This window comes from Hyla sarda, chromosome 2 (genome assembly GCF_029499605.1).
Source record: "Hyla sarda isolate aHylSar1 chromosome 2, aHylSar1.hap1, whole genome shotgun sequence".
In the NCBI taxonomy this organism is placed as follows: Eukaryota; Metazoa; Chordata; class Amphibia; order Anura; family Hylidae; genus Hyla; species Hyla sarda.
This window is the reverse complement of record NC_079190.1, coordinates 504454126-504478679: the sequence shown is the minus strand read 5'-3', so window position 1 is coordinate 504478679 and position 24554 is coordinate 504454126. Positions and strand designations below refer to the sequence as shown.

Here is a 24554-nt window from a genome sequence, read left to right as displayed (position 1 = left end):
AGTTATGAGATAGATAGATATGAGATAGATATATAGATATGAGATAGATAGATATGAGATAGATAGATATGAGATAGATAGATAGATATGAGATAGATAGATAGATATATAGATATGAGATAGATAGTTATGAGATAGATAGATATGAGATAGATAGATAGATATGAGATAGATAGATATGAAATAGATAGATATGAGATAGATATATAGATAGACCTAGTAGATTGTTATGGTGTATTATAGGAGACATCATTTGCAGATTCTTACAATCTCCCTTAGTAATAATAATATAATACAGGGATGTTCCCCGTCTGGTGATCACACGGCCCAAGGAAATGTTGCAGATCCTCCTTGTGATCCTTCCCTAAGGGGTATAAGGGGCCATGCGCCATCTGCCATGATATGGCCACCATAACAAAGTGAGGAATGGGGGAATTAAAGGGAGCCCACCGGGGACAGGGATTAATGGGAGAGGACAATGTGCTTTAATATATATTAATAAGTATGTGCCCCCTGATAGACTCCAGTGCAGACTACACTCCAATATGAAGCTCAACCTCCTATCTATGACATGGGACAAAGAAAGAGAAATACATGACAGAAAGGATATGGATGATCCCAGCTGTGAGGAGACGGAATCACAATAAGATTTACTACAGGAAGATCAGATCCCTCTGAAAAATTACACAAACTATTTCGAACAGCAAAAGGATACATGATAGCTGCTGCACTTTACTGCACTGCTGTGAAACACTGGTTAGTACTTCAGGGCCACAACATTACAATCCAGGGTACAAAACCAATGAAGGCAAATATCTGCGAGATGTTTTCAATTCTTTTCACTAGTTACTTCAGTTTATTCTGAAGATCTATCTATCTATCTATCTATCTATCTCATATCTATCTATCTCATACCTATCTATCCTATATCTATTTATCTATCTATCTATCTCATATCTATCTATCTATCTATCTCTCATATCTATCTATCTATCTCATACCTATCTATCCTATATCTATCTCATATCTATCTATTTATATCATATCTATCTATCTATACCATATCTATCCATCTCATATTTATCTATCTCATATCTATCTATCTCATATTTATCTATCTATCTCATATCTATCTATGTCTCTAATATCTATCTATCTCATATCTATCTCATATCTATCTCTCTCATATTTATCTATCTCATATCTATCTATCTCTCTAATATCTATCTATCTCATATCTATCCATCTCATATTTATCTATCTCATATCTATCTATCTCATCTCTCTCTGTCTCTCTCAATCTGATTGATTGCTACGGGCAACTCAGCAACTTTTCCTCTGGACGGGTTTTTATTAATTTCCCCCATATTCATATACACTCTCTTGCCACTTTATTAGGTACACCTCTCTAGTCCCAGGTCAGACCCACTATATAATTTCTACAAGGTGCTGGACACATTCCTCCATATGGACATGATGACATCACACAGTTCCCCCATATAGACATGATGACATCACACAGTTCCTCCATATGGACATGATGACATCACACAGTTCCCCCATATAGACATGATGACATCACACAGTTCCTCCATATAGACATGATGACATCACACAGTTCCTCCATATGGACATGATGACATCACACAGTTCCTCCATATGGACATGATGACATCACACAGTTCCCCCATATAGACATGATGACATCACACAGTTCCTCCATATAGACATGATGACATCACACAGTTCCTCCATATGGACATGATGACATCACACAGTTCCTCCATATAGACATGATGACATCACACAGTTCTTCCATATAGACATGATGACATCACACAGTTCCTCCATATGGACATGAAGACATCACACAGTTCCTCCATATGGACATGATGACATCACACAGTTCCTCCATATGGATATGATGACATCACACAGTTCCTCCATATGGACACGATGACATCACACAGTTCCTCCATATAGACATGATGACATCACACAGTTCCTCCATATGGACATGATGACATCACACACTTCCTCTATATAGACATGATGACATCACACAGTTCCTCCATATGGACATGATGACATCACACAGTTCCTCCATATAGACATGATGACATCACACAGTTCCTCTATATAGACATGATGACATCACACAGTTCCTCTATATGGACATGATGACATCACACAGTTCCTCCATATGGACATGATGACATCACACAGTTCCTCCATATGGACATGATGACATCACACAGTTCCTCCATATGGACATGATGACATCACACAGTTCCTCCATATGGACATGATGACATCACACAGTTCCTCCATATGGACATGATGACATCACACAGTTCCTCCATATGGACATGATGACATCACACAGTTCCTCCATATGGACATGATGACATCACACAGTTCCTCCATATGGACATGATGACATCACACAGTTCCTCCATATGGACATGATGACATCACACAGTTCCTCCATATGGACATGATGACATCACACAGTTCCTCCATATAGACATGATGACATCACACAGTTCCTCCATATGGACATGATGACATCACACAGTTCCCCCATATGGACATGATGACATCACACAGTTCCCCCATATGGACATGATGACATCACACAGTTCCTCCATATGGACATGATGACATCACACAGTTCCTCCATATGGACATGATGACATCACACAGTTCCTCCATATAGACATGATGACATCACACAGTTCCTCCATATGGACATGATGACATCACACAGTTCCCCCATATGGACATGATGACATCACACAGTTCCCCCATATGGACATGATGACATTACTTATTAAACATGTCTTCTAACCTGTAAAACTTTTCTCCGATCCCCGAACAATTAAACAAAGTAAAGTAAAGTGAACCCTCGCACAGTTTTCTGAATCTTTCTATGCAAAATTATGCCAGTGTTTATATATGCAAATAAATGTGCGGCCATGCATATGCAAATGTCCCACCAGCATATTTCTGCATATGAAACACTTCCCCATCCACTCACCATAAGTTAAATAGGTTAATTAGGTAGATTTTTGCATATCTAAGTCGCATATCTTTGCATGTACAGCGCTCATTTGAATATATTTGCTGTGAATAATCTGCATACATTTGCATACCTAATTCCCCGATCTTGCCGTGAGCAAATTGCTTTGTTCTTTTTTACACTTGTGGTAAAGTTGCAACACGGTGATGAAGGCGCAGCATTAAAATAGCGCAGTGACTGACACCAGTGACTCATTCCTCACATACACGGCTGGGATCATCATATTAAAAATAGACGTCTCATGTGAGACTGCACGCTCTCTTCTTAAAGGGATACTCCTCCTTTATATGATCATCATTACTTCATTTAAAGCTCCAAATCCAGGGTATTGTAAAAAGGGTTTAAAGGGGTACTCCACCCATAGACATCTTATCCCCTATCTAAAGGATAGGGGATAAGATGTCTGATCACGGGGGTCCGCAGCTTGCAATCTAGGCTGCGGCACCCCAGACATCCGGTGCATGGAGCGAACTTCACTCCGTGCCGGATAACTGGCCATGCGGGACCGAGGCTCATGACATCACGGCCATGCCCCCTCAATGCAAGTCTATGGGAGGGGACGTGATGGTTGTCTCACCCCCTCCCATAGACTTGCATTGAGGGGGCATGACCGTGACATCACGAGCCAACGGCGCTGCACCCAACACTCTAAACGAACACCAGGTGCACCAAGGAGATCCCTAGCGGCGGAACACCCGCAGTCGGACATCTTATCCTCTATCCTTTGGATAAGGATGTCTAGGGGTGGACTGCCCCTTTAAATACACAACATAGGACAAGTACAACAAACAGGAGCTTGATAGATGACAGACAGAGATGGAAAGAAGACACTGGCCACGAGGGGTTACAGACTGCAAGAAGATCATAGCCCTAATAATAATCACTAGTCCACAATTACTGCCACCCTGTCTCTGTGTATACATGATACAAGCACAGATAGTACTGCCTCCCTGTCACTCCATACAAATGATACAGGCACAGACAGTACTGACTACTTGACTTTCCATTTATTTAAGAGCCGAGGAACGTGCTCTCGAATCACCCAAAGTGCGATAAAAAGTGCAAATGTGTTACATTAAAAAAAAACGTGCACAAAGGATGCGGTCTAACGCAAGCCCTTCTCCAAAAGGAGAGAGAGAGAGGCCCCCCAACAAGCCTTACCTTTCCCCTCCGGACCAAAAGGTACCTGCAAAGTTCCAGGTTCAATGCCCCTTTTCGCCGAAGCTACTAAGGGACCACAAATGCTCCCGACGTCCCCCTTGGCATTAGCCAAGATATCTGCCCGCAGAGCCGATAACGGTCGGTGCTGTGCCCATGCAGGAGTACCCTGGGTTTTTGCAGGGAGGTGCGGAACCTAATGGCCCCACACACCTCCCCTAGACCGCCAGGAGGGACACCCAGAAGGGCTACCGCATCCTAACAATCTTGTGGACACACAACACACAAAAAGTGACAAAAAATTTATAAATGAGTGAATGTGCGCAGATATACTGCCCGGACATCCGGCCGGATCTATAAAAATTTCTCTGATCCTAACCAGAAGGTCGGGAAGCAAGAGGTGAGTGCCACAAGGTGAAGAGATCATGGTGCCCGTGCTTCCACTCAGTGGTTATTGAAAGAGCTTTATTGTCCGTTCAGTCATTACAAGTCATACAATAAATTACAGTCACACAAAGCATGACAGTACAATACACAGCAAAGGTTCCCTAAGCTATACACCGTACCACATGCTACTCTAACACTCCTCAATCCTGTAATAGAAAATCCTGTAATAGAAAAGCACAAGAGATCGAACAACAAAACAATACAATCTGTGATCGGGGTCGGGGTGTCGGCGACTGTGTGGGGGTGGGGAGGGGGCGGTATGGGCGACTATGTGGGGGTGGGGAGGGGGTGGATCACAGGGCCAAACTGCTGGGCTGTATCTTCAAGGGGACATGGGAGAAGGAGAGGGGTCTTCACTCCTCTTCTTCCTCATCAACGGCCGGGCTGTCCCAGATGGAATAGTCTCTGAGCAGGCTCTTGATGAACCTGCAGCAGTCCCGGACGGACATGTTCTCCCTGTTGATCACGAGGCGGTTCCTGACAAGCCACACTGCGTCCTTAAAACAGTTCATAAGGCGCCAGGCCTCCTGGATGGCCTCCACGTCGTGGGTCCCAGGGAACAGAACGTAAAGCACCGAATGGTACGATAGGCAGCTCCTGGGTACAGAGTCTCTGAGTTCATGTTCCAGGGCGTCCAACAGACCCTGTGCAAAGGGGCACTGCCAAAACACGTGAAAAGATGTTTCCTCCACGTAGGGGCACCGGGGGCAGTACTTCAACTCAGTGAGCCAGTACACCCAGTGAGTTTCGGCACCTTGGGGTCACCACTCCCCGAGGCACTAAAGTACCTCAGCTCTAGACCCTCTCAGCCTCATGGCGAGACCCGGAGGTAACAGGTCACATCAGGGCAGCCGTCGAGCTAGTTCCTCAGAACCAGCCCCGGAACGCCCTGGTACACCTGCTCCCTACCATGCAGCACCCATCCCCACCAGCTCCATACTGGCGTCGCCTGCCACTAGCATGAAACTGATAAGAACAGATACTACACTTGATCTTAACCAACTGCCACCATGTAAATGATGTAGGTGCAGAAAGTACTGCCTCCATGTGTATCCATGTAAATGATGTAGGAACAGATAGTACTGCCTCCATGTGTATCCATGTAAATGATGTAGGTAGAGATAGTACTGCCTCCATGTGTATCCATGTAAATGATGTAGGTGCAGATAGTACTGCCTCCATGTGTATCCATGTAAATGATGTAGGTGGAGATAGTACTGCCTCCATGTGTATCTATGTAAATGATGTAGGTACAGATAGTACTGCCTCCATGTGTATCCATGTAAATGATGTAGGTGCAGATAGTACTGCCTCCATGTGTATCCATGTAAATGATGTAGGTGGAGATAGTACTGCCTCCATGTGTATCCATGTAAATGATGTAGGTAGAGATAGTACTGCCTCCATGTGTATCCATGTAAATGATGTAGGTAGAGATAGTTCTGCCTTCATGTGTATCCATGTAAATGATGTAGGTAGAGATAGTACTGCCTCCATGTGTATCCATGTAAATGATGTAGGTACAGATAGTACTGCCTCCATGTGTATCCATGTAAATGATGTAGGTACAGATAGTACTGCCTCCATGTGTATCCATGTAAATGATGTAGGTAGAGATAGTACTGCCTCCATGTGTATCCATGTAAATGATGTAGGTGCAGATAGTACTGCCTCCATGTGTATCCATGTAAATGATGTAGGTACAGATAGTACTGTCTCCATGTGTATCCATGTAAATGATGTAGGTAGAGATAGTACTGCCTCCATGTGTATCCATATAAATGATGTAGGTAGAGATAGTACTGCCTCCATGTGTATCCATGTAAATGATGTAGGTAGAGATAGTACTGCCTCCATGTGTATCCATGTAAATGATGTAGGTAGAGATAGTACTGCCTCCATGTGTATCCATGTAAATGATGTAGGTGCAGATAGTACTGCCTCCATGTGTATCCATGTAAATGATGTAGGTACAGATAGTACTGCCTCCATGTGTATCCATGTAAATGATGTAGGTACAGATAGTACTGCCTCCATGTGTATCCATGTAAATGATGTAGGTAGAGATAGTACTGCCTCCATGTGTATCCATGTAAATGATGTAGGTGCAGATAGTACTGCCTCCATGTGTATCCATGTAAATGATGTAGGTGCAGATAGTACTGCCTCCATGTGTATCCATGTAAATGATGTAGGTAGAGATAGTACTGCCTCCATGTGTATCCATGTAAATGATGTAGGTGGAGATAGTACTGCCTCCATGTGTATCTATGTAAATGATGTAGGTACAGATAGTACTGCCTCCATGTGTATCCATGTAAATGATGTAGGTGCAGATAGTACTGCCTCCATGTGTATCCATGTAAATGATGTAGGTGCAGATAGTACTGCCTCCATGTGTATCCATGTAAATGATGTAGGTAGAGATAGTACTGCCTCCATGTGTATCCATGTAAATGATGTAGGTAGAGATAGTATTGCCTCCATGTGTATCCATGTAAATGATGTAGGTGCAGATAGTACTGCCTCCATGTGTATCCATGTAAATGATGTAGGTACAGATAGTACTGCCTCCATGTGTATCCATGTAAATGATGTAGGTGAAGATAGTACTGCCTCCATGTGTATCTATGTAAATGATGTAGGTACAGATAGTACTGCCTCCATGTGTATCCATGTAAATGATGTAGGTGCAGATAGTACTGCCTCCATGTGTATCCATGTAAATGATGTAGGTGCAGATAGTACTGCCTCCATGTGTATCCATGTAAATGATGTAGGTAGAGATAGTACTGCCTCCATGTGTATCCATGTAAATGATGTAGGTAGAGATAGTATTGCCTCCATGTGTATCCATGTAAATGATGTAGGTGCAGATAGTACTGCCTCCATGTGTATCCATGTAAATGATGTAGGTACAGATAGTACTGCCTCCATGTGTATCCATGTAAATGATGTAGGTGGAGATAGTACTGCCTCCATGTGTATCCATGTAAAGGATGTAGGTACAGATAGTACTGCCTCCATGTGTATCCATGTAAATGATGTAGGTAGAGATAGTACTGCCTCCATGTGTATCCATGTAAATGATGTAGGTAGAGATAGTACTGCCTCCATGTGTATCCATGTAAATGATGTAGGTAGAGATAGTACTGCCTCCATGTGTATCCATGTAAATGATGTAGGTGCAGATAGTACTGCCTCCATGTGTATCCATGTAAATGATGTAGGTAGAGATAGTACTGCCTCCATGTGTATCCATGTAAATGATGTAGGTACAGATAGTACTGCCTCCATGTGTATCCATGTAAATGATGTAGGTACAGATAGTACTGCCTCCATGTGTATCCATGTAAATGATGTAGGTACAGATAGTACTGCCTCCATGTGTATCCATGTAAATGATGTAGGTGCAGATAGTACTGCCTCCATGTGTATCCATGTAAATGATGTAGGTAGAGATAGTACTGCCTCCATGTGTATCCATGTAAATGATGTAGGTAGAGATAGTACTGCCTCCATGTGTATCCATGTAAATGATGTAGGTACAGATAGTACTGCCTCCATGTGTATCCATGTAAATGATGTAGGTGCAGATAGTACTGCCTCCATGTGTATCCATGTAAATGATGTAGGTACAGATAGTACTGCCTCCATGTTTATCCATGTAAACGATGTAGGTACAGATAGTACTGCCTCCATGTGTATCCATGTAAAGGATGTAGGTACAGATAGTACTGCCTCCATGTGTATCCATGTAAATGATGTAGGTACAGATAGTACTGCCTCCATGTGTATCCATGTAAATGATGTAGGTGGAGATAGTACTGCCTCCATGTGTATCCATGTAAATGATGTAGGTACAGATAGTACTGCCTCCCTATGTCTTATTGTTAATAAAGTAGAATTAGCACTGCCACTCTGTCTCGCCCTGTAAGAAATGTAGGCACAGATCATACTGTCTGCCAGTCTTTTGCTGTAAATGGAGTGGGTACAGATGGTACTGCCTCACCCTATAAGTGATGTAGGCACAGATAATACTGCCTCCCTCTCTCTCCCTGTGAATGATCACAGTTGTGTTCTTTTTATGCTCATTTGGATTGGTCAGGGTGTGGTAGCCCTTCATGCCCGTCTAGGGGAGATGTGTGTGTGGACATTGGCCCAGATTTATCAAACTGTGTGAGGGAAAAAATGGAGTGACTTTCCCACAGTAACCAATCACAGCTCAGCTAAGGAGCTGAGGTAAAGTGAAAGCTGAGCTGTGATTGGTTGCTGTGGGAAAATCTCTCCACTTTCTCCCTCACACAGTTTGATAAATCTGGGCCATTATGGGTCAAGGTCACCTTACTGGTTCCTTGGCAGCAACCTGACTACCACCTAGTTGCTATCCAGGAGCAATTTCAGTCCCTGAGTAGCTTCGGCAAAAGGGGACATTGAACCTGGAGGCGAAGGGTTTGGTTTATTGGGGGCATCTAACCCTTTTGGAGGTCTTGCAATGGACCACATCCTTGTGCACTTTATTCTTTATGTGAACACTTTTTACTTGCACTTGGGTGACTTGTGAGCACGTACCTCGGCTCTTAAGAGAAAAAAAAAAAACAACTAGTGTAGGCATAGATAGTACTACCTCCCTGTATGTGATGTAGGTACAGATAGTACTGCCTCCCTGTCTATCCTTGTAAGTGATGTAGGTACAGATAGTCCTGCCTCCCTGTCTATCCCTGTAGGTGATGTAGGTACAGATAGTCCTGCCTCCCTGTCTATCCCTGTAAGTGATGTAGGTACAGATAGTCCTGCCTCCCTGTCTATCCCTGTAGGTGATGTAGGTACAGATAGTCCTGCCTCCCTGTCTATCCCTGTAGGTGATGTAGGTACAGATAGTCCTGCCTCCCTGTCTATCCCTGTAAGTGATGTAGGTACAGATAGTCCTGCCTCCCTGTCTATCCCTGTAGGTGATGTAGGCACAGATAGTACTGCCTCCCTGTCTATTCCTGTAGGTGATGTAGGCACAGATAGTACTGCCTCCCTGTCTATCCCTGTAAGTGATGTAGGCACAGATAGTACTGCCTCCCTGTCTATCCCTGTATGTGATGTAGGAACAGATAGTACTGCCTCCCTGTCTATCCCTGTAGGTGATGTAGGCACAGATAGTACTGCCTCCCTGTCTATCCTTGTAAGTGATGTAGGTACAGATAGTCCTGCCTCCCTGTCTATCCCTGTAGGTGATGTAGGCACAGATAGTACTGCCTCTCTGTCTATTCCTGTAGGTGATGTAGGCACAGATAGTACTGCCTCCCTGTCTATCCCTGTAAGTGATGTAGGTACAGATAGTCCTGCCTCCCTGTCTATCCCTGTAGGTGATGTAGGCACAGATAGTACTGCCTCTCTGTCTATTCCTGTAGGTGATGTAGGCACAGATAGTACTGCCTCCCTGTCTATCCCTGTAAGTGATGTAGGCACAGATAGTACTGCCTCCCTGTCTATCCCTGTATGTGATGTAGGAACAGATAGTACTGCCTCCCTGTCTATCCCTGTAGGTGATGTAGGCACAGATAGTACTGCCTCCCTGTCTATCCTTGTAAGTGATGTAGGCCCAGATAGTACTGCCTCCCTGTCTATCCCTATAGGTGATATAGGCACAGATAGTACTGCCTCCCTGTCTATCCTTGTAAGTGATGTAAACAAAGATAGTACTGCCTCCCTGTCTATCCTTGTAAGTGATGTAGGCCCAGATAGTACTGCCTCCCTGTCTATCCCTGTAGGTGATGTAGGCCCAGATAGTACTGCCTCCCTGTCTATCCCTATAGGTGATGTAGGCACAGATAGTACTGCCTCCCTGTCTATCCTTGTAAGTGATGTAAACAAAGATAGTAGTGTCTAAATGGCCTGTGTCATTCATTCACACATAACGTACCAATAAGAGCAGTGAGTTTCTCATTGAAAAAAAAGATCATTTGGCTTGGAAACTAGTAGATGAGTAATATAAAGCTTTAGACGATTTAAACATCTTACTTTTATATCCAATGTAAGAGTTTTCTCACCTCCCTCACAATGTACATTACATCCCGCTGTTCTATCCGTACTGCAGACTGTCAACTCTGATTTTATACTAATGAGCGACGTACAGAATTTGCATTTGCACTTCCCCTTTGCACTCACTAGGGGGCAGTATAGCACACAGATTTATTACCGTATGAGTTTTCTGCAGCTTCACACACACCAACCTTCAAGTACAATGCCTGCAGCGATGCTTTATGGTTCAATTGTATCTTCCACCTTCTCACATAAAACTTCAGTGCCGACATAATAGTGGCGGTAACCTTTACCCATGAGTTATGTGAACTAGGAACATTCCCGCTTGATGTTAAACAATCAGCTCTAGTGATGGCAATAATCTGCAGCAATAAACGCTGACTCTGGAGCGGGGATGGCGACCACAGCGGGCGGGAAACTTCTCTATGGCTGGGGCCTCCATTTAATGGGATGTTGACATGAGGGATCGGTGTTCGGCACCCTGTAAGGTCTGGTTTACCAGTCAGGTCTTGGCTGCCATTGGGTCAAACAATGTAAATCCTTATATTTGATTCACTATCCCATAGATTGTAAATTTCTTATAATTGTCATTCTCTCTATCCCTCTCCATAAATAATGAGGCCCAAATAGCACTACTTCTACTGTCTGTCCATGTATATGATGTAGGCACAGATAGTGCTGTATTCCTATAAATGTAATAGGCATAGATAGCACTATTTCTCTGCATGTCCATGCAAATAATGAAGACACAGATAGTATTGCCCCCCATGATTCGATATAAATGACATATGCCTTTCTGTCTTTTTATGAGAATAATAAAGGCACAGACAGTACTGCCTCTCATTTTTCCATATAAGTGATATATGCACTGCCTCTATTTTCCTACTAATAATGAAGGCACAGATAGATCTTCTTGTTTGTATCTCAGTGTAAATTATGTAGGTACAGATATTACTGCCTCCCTAACTTACCATTTTAATGATGAAGACACAGATAGTACCGCATCTCTGTCTCTCCCTGTAAATGATGTAGGTAAAAATACTACTGCCCTCAATCTCTCGCTGATGATGTAGGCGCAAACAGTATTACCTCCCTGCATTTGTATATAACATGATATAGGCACAGATAGTACTTCTCCTTGTCTCAGAAAATAATAAAGGCACAGACAGCACTGCCTCCCTGTATTTCCATGTAATTATTATGGGTACAGATAGTACTGCCTCCTTGTTTTTCCATCTAATTTTCTACCTGTCTCTCCCTACAAATGACATAGGTACAGATCGTATTGCCCCCCCCCCATCGCCAGATCATATTGCCCTCCCCTGTATGCACCAACAGCACCCCTTGTTTTTCCATGTAAAATATGAAGGCACAGATACTACTGCCTTCTGTCTTTCTCTGTTAGTCATGTAGACTCAAACAGTATTACCTCCTGGCATTTCAATGTAAATGATATAGGCACAGATAATACTTTTGCACATCTCTGCCAATAAGTAATTTATGCACAGACAGTAATGCCTCCTTGTATTTCCATGTATATGATGCAGGCACAGACAGTAATGCCTCCTTGTATTTCCATGTATCTGATGTAGGCAGAAACAGTAATACCTCATTGTATTTCCATGTATATTTTTGTAGGCACAGATAGTACTGCCTCCTAGTTTTTCCATGTATATAATGCAGGCACAGATAGTAATGCCTCCTTGTATTTCCATGTATATGATTTAGGCCCAGATAGTAATGTCTCCTTGTATTTCCATGTATATGATTTAGGCCCAGATAGTAATGTCTCCTTGTATTTCCATGTATATGATGTAGGCACAGATAGTAATGTCTCCTTGTATTTCCATATATATATCATATATATATGATGGAGGTCTGGTGTCCCGGTACCATATAGTATACCGTACCTTGTATGGTGGTCCCCAAAGTCAGAGTTACTTCGTTCCAGTAGGGTTCTCCTGGTGGGATAGCTCCTAGTCACCTCTTCCTTATTTAATTTTGTGATGTTTGTGTGTATATTTAATTGTGTTTATCGTGTTGCAGGACCTTCGGTCATGTGACTAATGTTAATTCTCTTAGGGTATGTTAAAGGGCTTTCCTAGTTCACATGGGTGGTCACATGTTTAGACCATAATTCCTTGTGTAAAGTGAATGACAGATGGTATGGACCAATGAGCTCAAGGCCAGCCCCTGCCCATATAAGGGAGCTGCCAACCAATCCTCACTCTCTTGGGTTCTGGACTAACAGAGAGGAGAGATCTGTGTAACTTTCAAAGACAAGACCGGGCCGAAGCCTGATAATACCGCAACTTACCAAATCGTGAGTTACAATACAACTCCCCGCTAAAGTCTGCGTGACTGCTGGACCTAAACTCAATCCCCTAAATCCAGCAGAACAGAGCATATAAATCTCCTGAGCTTAAAACTCACAAGGTCCCAACCAACTGTCAGGATCCTAATAGACTCTAATTGTACAAAGACTGTTCCTATTTAATTCTGCATAAAACCTGCAGTAAAAGTTCCGACAGTTTTCTGAAACCTCCGGTTGTGGACAATCATTTATTATCCCTCCCTATCGCTCTTGAGAAAAACAGAAAAAAAGGACCGACAATCAACGCCTCGTATATAAAGTAGGAGGTGTTGGGGGATGACCCCACGGGGCTTATAAATGGCCGCTCACCTCAAAATGGAAAGTAACAGGCATATAACCCCTATTTAAAGGGGTACCAATGATGGTGCGTCGCTGCTCAGCCAGTGGGTAGCAGGAGTCGACCCAGGTCGTCCTGTGGATGCAGTAGAAAGGAATATAAAGGAACCCTTGGATACTGGCACTGCGACTAGAGCATACAGACAATAACGTCCAGGATGAAGTAAAGGATCCTCAGCAGATCAGGAGAAGGGAGGGCTCCTCCAAAAATGCGTAATCCATTGCCTTTTATTTAGTTTTTGTTTAATAAATGGTCCTGCTGAGGATCCTTTACTTCATCCTGGACGTTATTGTCTGTATGCTCTAGTCGCAGCGCCGGTATCTAAGGGTTCCTTTATATTCCTTTCTACTGCATCCCTATCGCTCTTGGGACGGGTGGCGATAGGACAAGTATATACAGAGGAGCCCTCACCCTGGCGTCACGAGTGTTAAGGGTTAACCAAATACCCTTTAGTCATTGCACAGCTACACCCCATATACCCTACACCCCCGCAAGCTTACCACATAGGCACAGACAGTAATACCTCTATGTATTTCTATGTATATGATGTAGGCACAGACAGCAAAGCCTCTTTGTATTTCCATGTATATTATTTAGGCACAGATAGTAATGCCTCCTTGTATTTCTATGAATATGATGTAGGCACAGACAGCAATGCTTCATTGTATTTCCATGTATATGATGTAGGCACAGATAGTAATACCTCCTTGTATTTCCATGTATATGATGTAGGCACAGACAGCAATGCTTCATTGTATTTCCATGTATATGATGTAGGCACAGATAGTCATACCTCCTTGTATTTCCATGTATATGATGTAGGCACAGACAGCAATGCCTCATTGTATTTCCATGTATATGATGTAGGCACAGACAGTAATGCCTCCTTGTATTTCTATGTATATGATATAGGCACAGACAGCAATGCCTCTTTGTATTTCCATGTATATGATGTAGGCACAGACAGTAATGCCTCCTTGTATTTCTATGTATATGATATAGGCACAGACAGCAATGCCTCTTTGTATTTCCACGTATATTATTTAGGCACAGATAGTAATGCCTTCTTGTATTTCTATGAATATGATGTAGGCACAAACAGCAATGCCTCATTGTATTTCCATGTATATGATGTAGGCACAGACAGTAATGCCTCCTTGTATTTCCATGTATATGATGTAGGCACAGACAGTAATGCCTCCTTGTATTTCCATGTATATGATGTAGGCACAGACAGTAATGCCTCCTTGTATTTCCATGTATATGATGTAGGCACAGACAGTAATGCCTCCTTGTATTTCCATGTATATGATGTAGGCACAGACAGTAATGCCTTCTTGTATTTCCATGTATATGATGTAGGCACAGACAGTAATGCCTCCTTGTATTTCCATGTATATGATGTAGGCACAGATTGTAATGCCTCCTTGTATTTCCATGTATATGATGTAGGCACAGACAGCAATGCCTCATTGTATTTCCATGTATATGATGTAGGCACAGATAGTAATGCCTCCTTGTATTTCCATGTATATGATGTAGGCACAGACAGTAATGCCTCCTTGTATTTCTATGTATATGATGTAGGCACAGATAGTAATGCCTCCTTGTATTTCCATGTATATGATGTAGGCACAGACAGTAATGCCTCCTTGTATTTCCATGTATATGATGTAGGCACAGATAGTAATGCCTCATTGTATTTCTATGTATATGATGTAGGCACAGATAGTAATGCCTCCTTGTATTTCCATGTATATGATGTAGGCACAGACAGTAATGCCTCCTTGTATTTCTATGTATATGATGTAGGCACAGACAGTAATGCCTTCTTGTATTTCTATGTATATGATGTAGGCACAGACAGTAATGCCTTCTTGTATTTCTATATATATGATGTAGGCACAGACAGTAATGCCTCATTGTATTTCCATGTATATGATGTATAGCAAAGAAAAAGGCAGACGCGCCCCTAGTGAATTACTTTTGGATACTTGGCAATTGCAAATAAAGAAATACACTTCCCAAGTAATGTTGTGCTGAAGGCACAACACCATGTAGCGTTGTAATAGATAGTGCTCTGTAAGCAGCCTAGATCCTCCGATCAGGTCCTCACTCACCGATTTACAACATTAGAAGCAAAAGCAAAGAAGAATGGATCTTCACCAGGCGCAATTACAGTGTTAAATGGAGGTGACTGGAATCATGGATATAGCATTACAAAGGTTTATTAGGCACAACTAACTTGTGCCTTATAAACCTTTCTGATGCTATATCCATGATTCCAGTCACCTCCATTTAACACTGTGATTGCAACTGGTGAAGATCCATTTGTCTCTGCTTTTGCTTCTAATGTATATGATGTAGGCACAGACAGTAATGCCTCCTTGTAATTCCATATATATGATGTAGGCACAGACAGTAATGCCTCCTTGTAATTCCATATATACGATGTAGGCACAGAAAGTAATGCCTCCTTTTTTTCCATATATATGATGTAGGCACAGACAGTAATGCCTCCTTGTATTTCCATATATATGATGTAGGCACAGACAGTAATGCCTCCTTGTATTTCCATATATATGATGTAGGCACAGACAGTAATGCCTCTTTGTATTTCCACGTATATTATATAGGCACAGACAGTAATGCCTCCTTGTATTTCCACGTATATTATATAGGCACAGACAGTAATGCCTCCTTGTATTTCCTTGTATATGATGTAGACACGGACAGTAATGCCTCCTTGTATTTTCACGTATATTATATAGGCACAGACAGTAATGCCTCCTTGTATTTCCATGTATATGATATAGGCACTGACAGTAATGCCTCCTTGTATTTCCATATATATGATGTAGGCACAGACAGTAATGCCTCCTTGTAATTCCATATATATGATGTAGGCACAGACAGTAATGCCTCCTTGTATTTCCATATATATGATGTAGGCACAGACAGTAATGCCTCCTTGTATTTCCACGTATATTATATAGGCACAGACAGTAATGCCTCCTTGTATTTCCACGTATATTATATAGGCACAGACAGTAATGCCTCCTTGTATTTCCTTGTATATGATGTAGACACGGACAGTAATGCCTCCTTGTATTTTCACGTATATTATATAGGCACAGACAGTAATGCCTCCTTGTATTTCCATGTATATGATGAAGGCACAGACAGTAATGCCTCCTTGTATTTCCATGTATATGATGAAGGCACTGACAGTAATGCCTCCTTGTATTTCCATGTATATGATGTGGCACAGATAGTAATGCCTCCTTGTATATGATGTGGCACGGACCGTAATGCCTCCTTGTATTTCCACGTATATTATATAGGCACAGATAGTAATGCCTCCTTGTATTTCCATATATATGATGTAGGCACAGATAGTATAAGTATTTAAGAATTTTATTTGGAAAGCATTGACAGAACAGCAGGAAGAAAATAAAAAAAGCAAAATGTCATGGCTGCAGCAGAAACTGTGAGAATGAGAGTTTTCTGCTTGGAACAGACAGTGACATAAATTTTCATTTTCCTTATCTCTTCTTTCCCCTATTGAGCTGTCTAGGTTTTAATATGAAATCCAGACAGTGCCGGGCACCCCACCCCCTCGCCAGGCCACTGTATATGACTGATCCTTAGAGGAAACTCCTGCACAAAAATATGTCTTGGTGTGATCTCAATACTGTTCTCTATGATATTAAAGGGATATTCCAAATGTAGATTTGTGTAGAATATCCACAAAGTACCGTACATAAGAGTCTGAACTCTGGAACGTGCACCTACAGTACGTGGAACCAAAGGGTCTGCACAAGAATATAACTACTATACTACTGCTCCAATGTAAGAATAGAACTACTATAATACTGCTCCTATATACAAGAATATAACTACTATAATACTGCCTCCTATATACAAGAATATAACTACTATAATACTGCTCCTATATACAAGAATATAATGACTATAATACTGCTCCTATATACAAGAATATAACTACTATAATACTGCCTCCTATATACAAGAATATAACTACTATAATACTGCTCCTATATACAAGAATATAATTACTATAATACTGCTCCTATATACAAGAATATAACTACTATAATACTGCCTCCTATATACAAGAATATAACTACTATAATACTGCTCCTATATACAAGAATATAACTACTATAATACTGCTTCCTATATACAGGAATATAACTACTATAATACTGCCTCCTATATACAAGAATATAACTACTATAATACTGCTCCTATATACAAGAATATAACTACTATAATACTGCTCCTATATACAAGAATATAACTACTATAATACTGCTTCCTATATACAGGAATATAACTACTATAATACTGCTCCTATATACAAGAATATAACTACTATAATACTGCCCCCTATATACAAGAATATAACTACTATAATACTGCTCCTATATACAAGAATATAACTACTATAATACTGCTCCCATATACAAGAATATAACTACTATAATACTGCTCCTATATACAAGAATATAACTACTATAATACTGCTCCTATATACAAGAATATAACTACTAAAATACTGCTCCTATATACAAGAATATAACTACTATAATACTGCTCCTATATACAAGAATATAACTACTATATTACTGCTCCTATATACAAGAATATAACTACTATAATACTGTCTCCTATATACAAGAATATAACTACTATAATACTGTCTCCTATATACAAGAATATAACTACTATAATACTGTCTCCTATATACAAGAATATAACTACTATAATACTGCTCCTATATACAAGAATATAACTACTATAATACTGCCTCCTATATACAAGAATATAACTACTATAATACTGTCTCCTATATACAAGAATATAACTACTATAATACTGCCTCCCATATACAAGAATATAACTACTATAATACTGCCTCCTATATACAAGAATATAACTACTATAATACTGCTCCTATATACAAGAATATAACTACTATAATACTGCTCCTATATACAAGAATATAACTACTATAATACTGCTCCTATATACAAGAATATAACTACTATAATACTGCTCCTATATACAAGAATATAACTACTATAATACTGCTCCTATATACAAGAATATAACTACTATAATACTGCTCCTATATACAAGAATATAACTACTATAATACTGCTCCTATATACAAGAATATAACTACTATAATACTGCTTCCTATATACAGGAATATAACTACTATAATACTGCTCCTATATACAAGAATATAACTACTATAATACTGCCCCCTATATACAAGAATATAACTACTATAATACTGCTCCTATATACAAGAATATAACTACTATAATACTGCTCCCATATACAAGAATATAACTACTATAATACTGCTCCTATATACAAGAATATAACTACTATAATACTGCTCCTATATACAAGAATATAACTACTAAAATACTGCTCCTATATACAAGAATATAACTACTATAATACTGCTCCTATATACAAGAATATAACTACTATATTACTGCTCCTATATACAAGAATATAACTACTATAATACTGTCTCCTATATACAAGAATATAACTACTATAATACTGTCTCCTATATACAAGAATATAACTACTATAATACTGTCTCCTATATACAAGAATATAACTACTATAATACTGCTCCTATATACAAGAATATAACTACTATAATACTGCCTCCTATATACAAGAATATAACTACTATAATACTGTCTCCTATATACAAGAATATAACTACTATAATACTGCCTCCCATATACAAGAATATAACTACTATAATACTGCCTCCTATATACAAGAATATAACTACTATAATACTGCTCCTATATACAAGAATATAACTACTATAATACTGCTCCTATATACAAGAATATAACTACTATAATACTGCTCCTATATACAAGAATATAACTACTATAATACTGCTCCTATATACAAGAATATAACTACTATAATACTGCTCCTATATACAAGAATATAACTACTATAATACTGCTCCTATATACAAGAATATAACTACTATAATACTGCTCCTATATACAAGAATATAACTACTATAATACTGTCTCCTATATACAAGAATATAACTACTATAATACTGTCTCCTATATACAAGAATATAACTACTATAATACTGTCTCCTATATACAAGAATATAACTACTATAATACTGCTCCTATACACAAGAATATAACTACTATAATACTGCTCCTATATACAAGAATATAACTACTATAATGCTGCCTCCTATATACAAGAATATAACTACTATAATACTGCTCCTATATACAAGAATATAACTACTATAATACTGCTCCTATATACAAGAATATAACTACTATAATACTGCTCCTATATACAAGAATATAACTACTATAATACTGATAGATAGATAGATAGATAGATAGTTTGCAAGCTAAACAAGTACAATCCTATTCACTGACTGTAAGTAAATCTGCAGATGTTTTTACTATAAATAGATTTGGGGGGGGGGGGGACATTTACTATTGCGTTTATGCCGCTTTTGTGGCGGCTAAAATGCGCATCTTTGGGCACAGTTTGTTACTGCGTCTTTTTGTTACGCCTTTTTCAGAAATGCTGATTGTCAAATCCAGCTGTGGGCACTTCCCAAAGCGGTGGGACGATATTTATTATTTGCGCCTTTTCGCAAAAGGACTCAGGAAAAGAAGCATCGTCCTTAAACAAGCTACAATTTCTTTGTGTCTAGAGCCTGGCGAAAGCTGAGGTAAAATTCAAAAGGTGCCATATTCATTAAGACCGTGTACAAAACATATTTCTGTCACGGAAAACGGCATCCTACAGCCAACATTGACAATTGCCCGCCTTAAAGGGGTACTCCGGTGAAAACCTTTTTTCTTTTAAATCATCTGGTGGCAGAAAGTTAAACATATTTGTAAATTACTTCTATTAAAAAATCTTAATCCTTCCTGTACTTATTAGCTGCTGAATACTACAGAGGAAATTCTTTTCTTTTTGGAATGCTCTCTGATGACATCACGACCACAGTTCTCTCTGCTGATGTTATTATAATAATAATAACACATTATTTATTGTTGTCCTTAGTGGGATTTGAACCCAAGTTCCCAGCACTGCAAGGCAGCAGTGCTAACCACTAAGCCACCATGCTGCCCTTAGCATACATCTGCTATGCACGGTTGCTAAACTGGACAGAGATGTCAGCAGAGAGCACTGTGTTCGTGATGTCATCAGTGTTCCAAAAAGAAAGGAATTTCCTCTGTAGCATTCAGCAGCTAATAAGTACTGGAAGGATTAAGATTTTTTAATAGAAGTAATTTACAAATATGTTTAACTTTCTGCCACCAGTTGATTTAAAAGAAAAAAGGTTTTCACCGGAGTACCCCTTTAAAGGGGTACTCCGGTGGAAAACTATTTTTTTTTCTAAATATCAATTGGTGCCAGAAAGTAAAAAAACTGATTTGGAAATTAATTCCATTAAAAAATCTTAATCCTTCCAGTACTTATCAGCTCCTGTATGCTCAAGAGGAAGTTGAATAATTCTTTCCAGTCTGACCACAGGGGCTCTCTGCTGACACCTTTGTCCGTGTCAGGAACTGTCCAGAGCAGGATAGGTTTGTTATGGGGATTTGCACCTGCTCTGGACAGTTCCTGACATGGACAGAGGTGTCAGCAGAGAGCACTGTGGTCAGACTGGAAAGAACTACACAATTTACTGTGGAGCATACAGCATCTGATAAGTACTGGAAGGATTAAGATTTTTTTTAAATAGAAGTCATTTATAAATCTGCATAACTTTCTGGCACCAGTTGATTTGAAAAAAAATAAAAATGTTTTCTACCGGAGTGCCCCTTTAAATGTGAGAAAGAGAATTCCAGCATTTCGTCAATACCATAAACTTTATGCGTTATTTATTCCATATAAAAGGGTCCATGTCACTCACTTGGTGGGGGATGGGCTGCGCAAGTATCGGGCCTGGACGGCCAAAACGTCATCTTCTTCTTTTTCACCTTCATCAGGGACCACTTGCTCGCTGTCTTGCTCACGGCCGGACGCCATGGCGGGTCACTGGAAAAACAAAGACAGTACGTTATACTTTAGGGGCTGTCTAAAGCAGTGTTTGCCAGTGTGCCTCCAGCTGTTGCAAAACTACAACTCCGAGCATGCCCGGACAGCCAACGGCTGTCCGGGCATGCTGGGAGTTGTAGCTTTGCAACAGCTGGAGGCACACTGGTTGAGAAACACTGGTCTGTAGCAACCAAAACATAATACCGCCACATATTGAACGATCATATACACAACACTGACATCTTGTGTTCATAAGGTAGTACTGCGCTGTTGCTTTTGCTAGATGATTTTTAAGGGTTTCGAAATTACATCTCCTTTAACTCTTCAGCTATTCCACCTAGGACAAACACACACACACCCCAAAGGGGGCCCAAAAACACCCCTGTACTGTAAAAGGCACAAGCCATGGAGTTACAGATAGATAGAGCTGGAGGAGGGGGATGTGTATAACTATGACATATCCTGATCCCATAGAGATAGCAGCAGCAGTATACAGATAGAGCTGGAGGAGGGGAAGTGTATAACTACTATATATCCTGATCCCATAGAGATAGCAGCAGCAGTATACAGATAGAGCTGGAGGAGGGGAGGTGTATAACTACTATATATCCTGATCCCATAGAGATAGCAGCAGTATACAGATAGAGCTGGAGGAGGGGAAGTGTATAACTACTACATATCCTGATCCCATAGAGATAGCAGTAGTATACAGATAGAGCTGGAGGAGGGGAGGTGTATAACTACTATATATCCTGATCACACAGAGATAGCAGTATACAGATAGAGCTGGAGGAGGGGAAGTGTATAACTACTACATATCCTGATCCCATAGAGATAGCAGCAGCAGTATACAGATAGAGCTGGAGGAGGGGATGTGTATAACTACTACATATCCTGATCCCATAGAGATAGCAGCAGCAGTATACAGATAGAGCTGGAGGAGGGGAGGTGTATAACTACTATATATCCTGATCCCATAGAGATAGCAGCAGTATACAGATAGAGCTGGAGGAGGCGAAGTGTATAACTACTACATATCCTGATCCCATAGAGATAGCAGCAGTATACAGATAGAGCTGGAGGAGGGGATGTGTATAACTACTACATATCCTGATCCCATAGAGATAGCAGCAGCAGTATACAGATAGAGCTGGAGGAGGGGAAGTGTATAACTACTATATATCCTGATCCCATAGAGATAGCAGCAGCAGTATACAGATAGAGCTGGAGGGGAGGTGTATAACTACAATATATCCTGATCCCATAGAGATAGTTGTAGTATACAGATAGAGCTGGAGGGGAGGTGTATAACTACAATATATCCTGATCCCATAGAGATAGTTGTAGTATACAGATGATGATTAATGACCTATGCATTATATTCATAAAATGATGATGATTGATGACACGCATTACATTGATTTATGATGATGACTATTGATAATGATTGATATGTATTATATTGATTTATGATGCTGACTATTGGTAATGATGATTGATATGTATTATATTGATTTATGATGCTGACTATTGATAATGATTAGAGATGAGCGAACTTACAGTAAATTCGATTCGTCACGAACTTCTCGGCTCGGCAGTTGATGGCTTTTCCTGCATAAATTAGTTCAGCTTTCAGGTGCTCCCGTGGGCTGGAAAAGGTGGATACAGTCCTAGGAGACTCTTTCCTAGGAATTTATCCACCTTTTCCAGCCCACCAGAGCACCTGAAAGCTGAACTAATTTATGCAGGAAAAGCCATCAACTGCCGAGCCGAGAAGTTCGTGACGAATCGAATTTACTGTAAGTTCGCTCATCTCTAATAATGATGATTGATATGTATTATATTGATTTATGATGCTGACTATTGATAATGATGATTGATATGTATTATGATTTATGATGCTGATTATTGATAATGATGACTGATGACAGATATGATAGAGATGATTGATGATCATTGGTGTTGATAATGATATTTGATGGTAATTGATGATGAAGATTCATGATGTGTTGTATTGATATATGATGCTGACAATTGGTAATGGTAATAAATGATGATAAAGGATGATATTGATGACTTATATAATAGTGATGATTAATGATCAAAGGTGTTGATAATGATATTAGATTTTAGTTGATGATGATTAATGAGATGTATTATATTGATTTATGATACTGACTATTAATGGTAATTAATGAACATTGAGGTTGCTAATGGTAATTGATAATCAATAATAATGATGATTGATGACATGTATTATATTGATACTGATGCTTGATCATGGTTATTGATGATCATAGTTGTTGATGATATCAGATGTTAATTGATGATGAATGATTAATGATATGTATTATATTGATATACAATGATATTGATATGGGATGATAATGATGACATATGTATTATAATGATATATGATGATTGATCACGGTAATTGATGATCATAGGCGTTGATAATAATATTAGATGTGAATTGATGATGAATGATAATGATGATTGATAACATGTATATTGTTATATGATTCTGATTACTAATGGTAATTGATGATCATAGGTGTTCATGGTATTAGATGTTATTGATGGTAATTAAAGGGGTACTCCGGTGAAAAACTTTCAACTATCAACTGGTGCCAGAAAGTTAAACAGATTTATATAATAATAATAAATTACTTTTATTAAAAAATCTTAATCCTTCCAGTACTTATTAGCTGCTGAATATTACAGAAGAAATTATTTTCTTTTTGGAACACAGTGCTCTCTGCTGAAATCATGACCACAGTGCTCTCTGCTGACATCTCTGTCCATTTTAGGAACTGTCCAGAGTAGGAGAAAATCCCCATAGCAAACATATGCTGCTCTGGACAGTTCCTAAAATGGACAGAGGTGTCAGCAGAGAGCACTGAGCTCGTGATGTCAGCAGAGAGCTCTGTGTTCCAAAAAGAAAAGAATTTCCTCTGTAGTATTCAGCAGCTAATAAGTACTGGAAGGATTAAGATTTTTTAATAGAAGTAATTTAC

At 39.9% G+C, this 24554-nt stretch overlaps 1 protein-coding gene across 3 annotated transcripts in view; it reads right to left on the bottom strand.

The window, feature by feature from the left end:
* Window positions 1–21831, bottom strand: part of STYXL2 (serine/threonine/tyrosine interacting like 2) — a 107971-nt gene extending 86140 nt beyond the window's left edge. Inside the window, exons 1-2 of one of the 3 annotated variants that reach the window (XM_056559888.1) lie at window positions 21778–21831; window positions 21413–21537 (exon numbers count right to left, since the gene is read on the bottom strand). In XM_056559888.1, the coding sequence (XP_056415863.1) occupies window positions 21413–21485 (73 nt within the window). In that variant the 5' untranslated portion in view covers window positions 21486–21537; window positions 21778–21831. Of the gene's footprint in view, window positions 1–21412; window positions 21581–21777 lie in introns of those variants that run through there. The other 2 variants (XM_056559885.1, XM_056559887.1) reach the window with 2 other exon arrangements.
* Between the last annotated feature and the right edge of the window lie 2723 nt (window positions 21832–24554).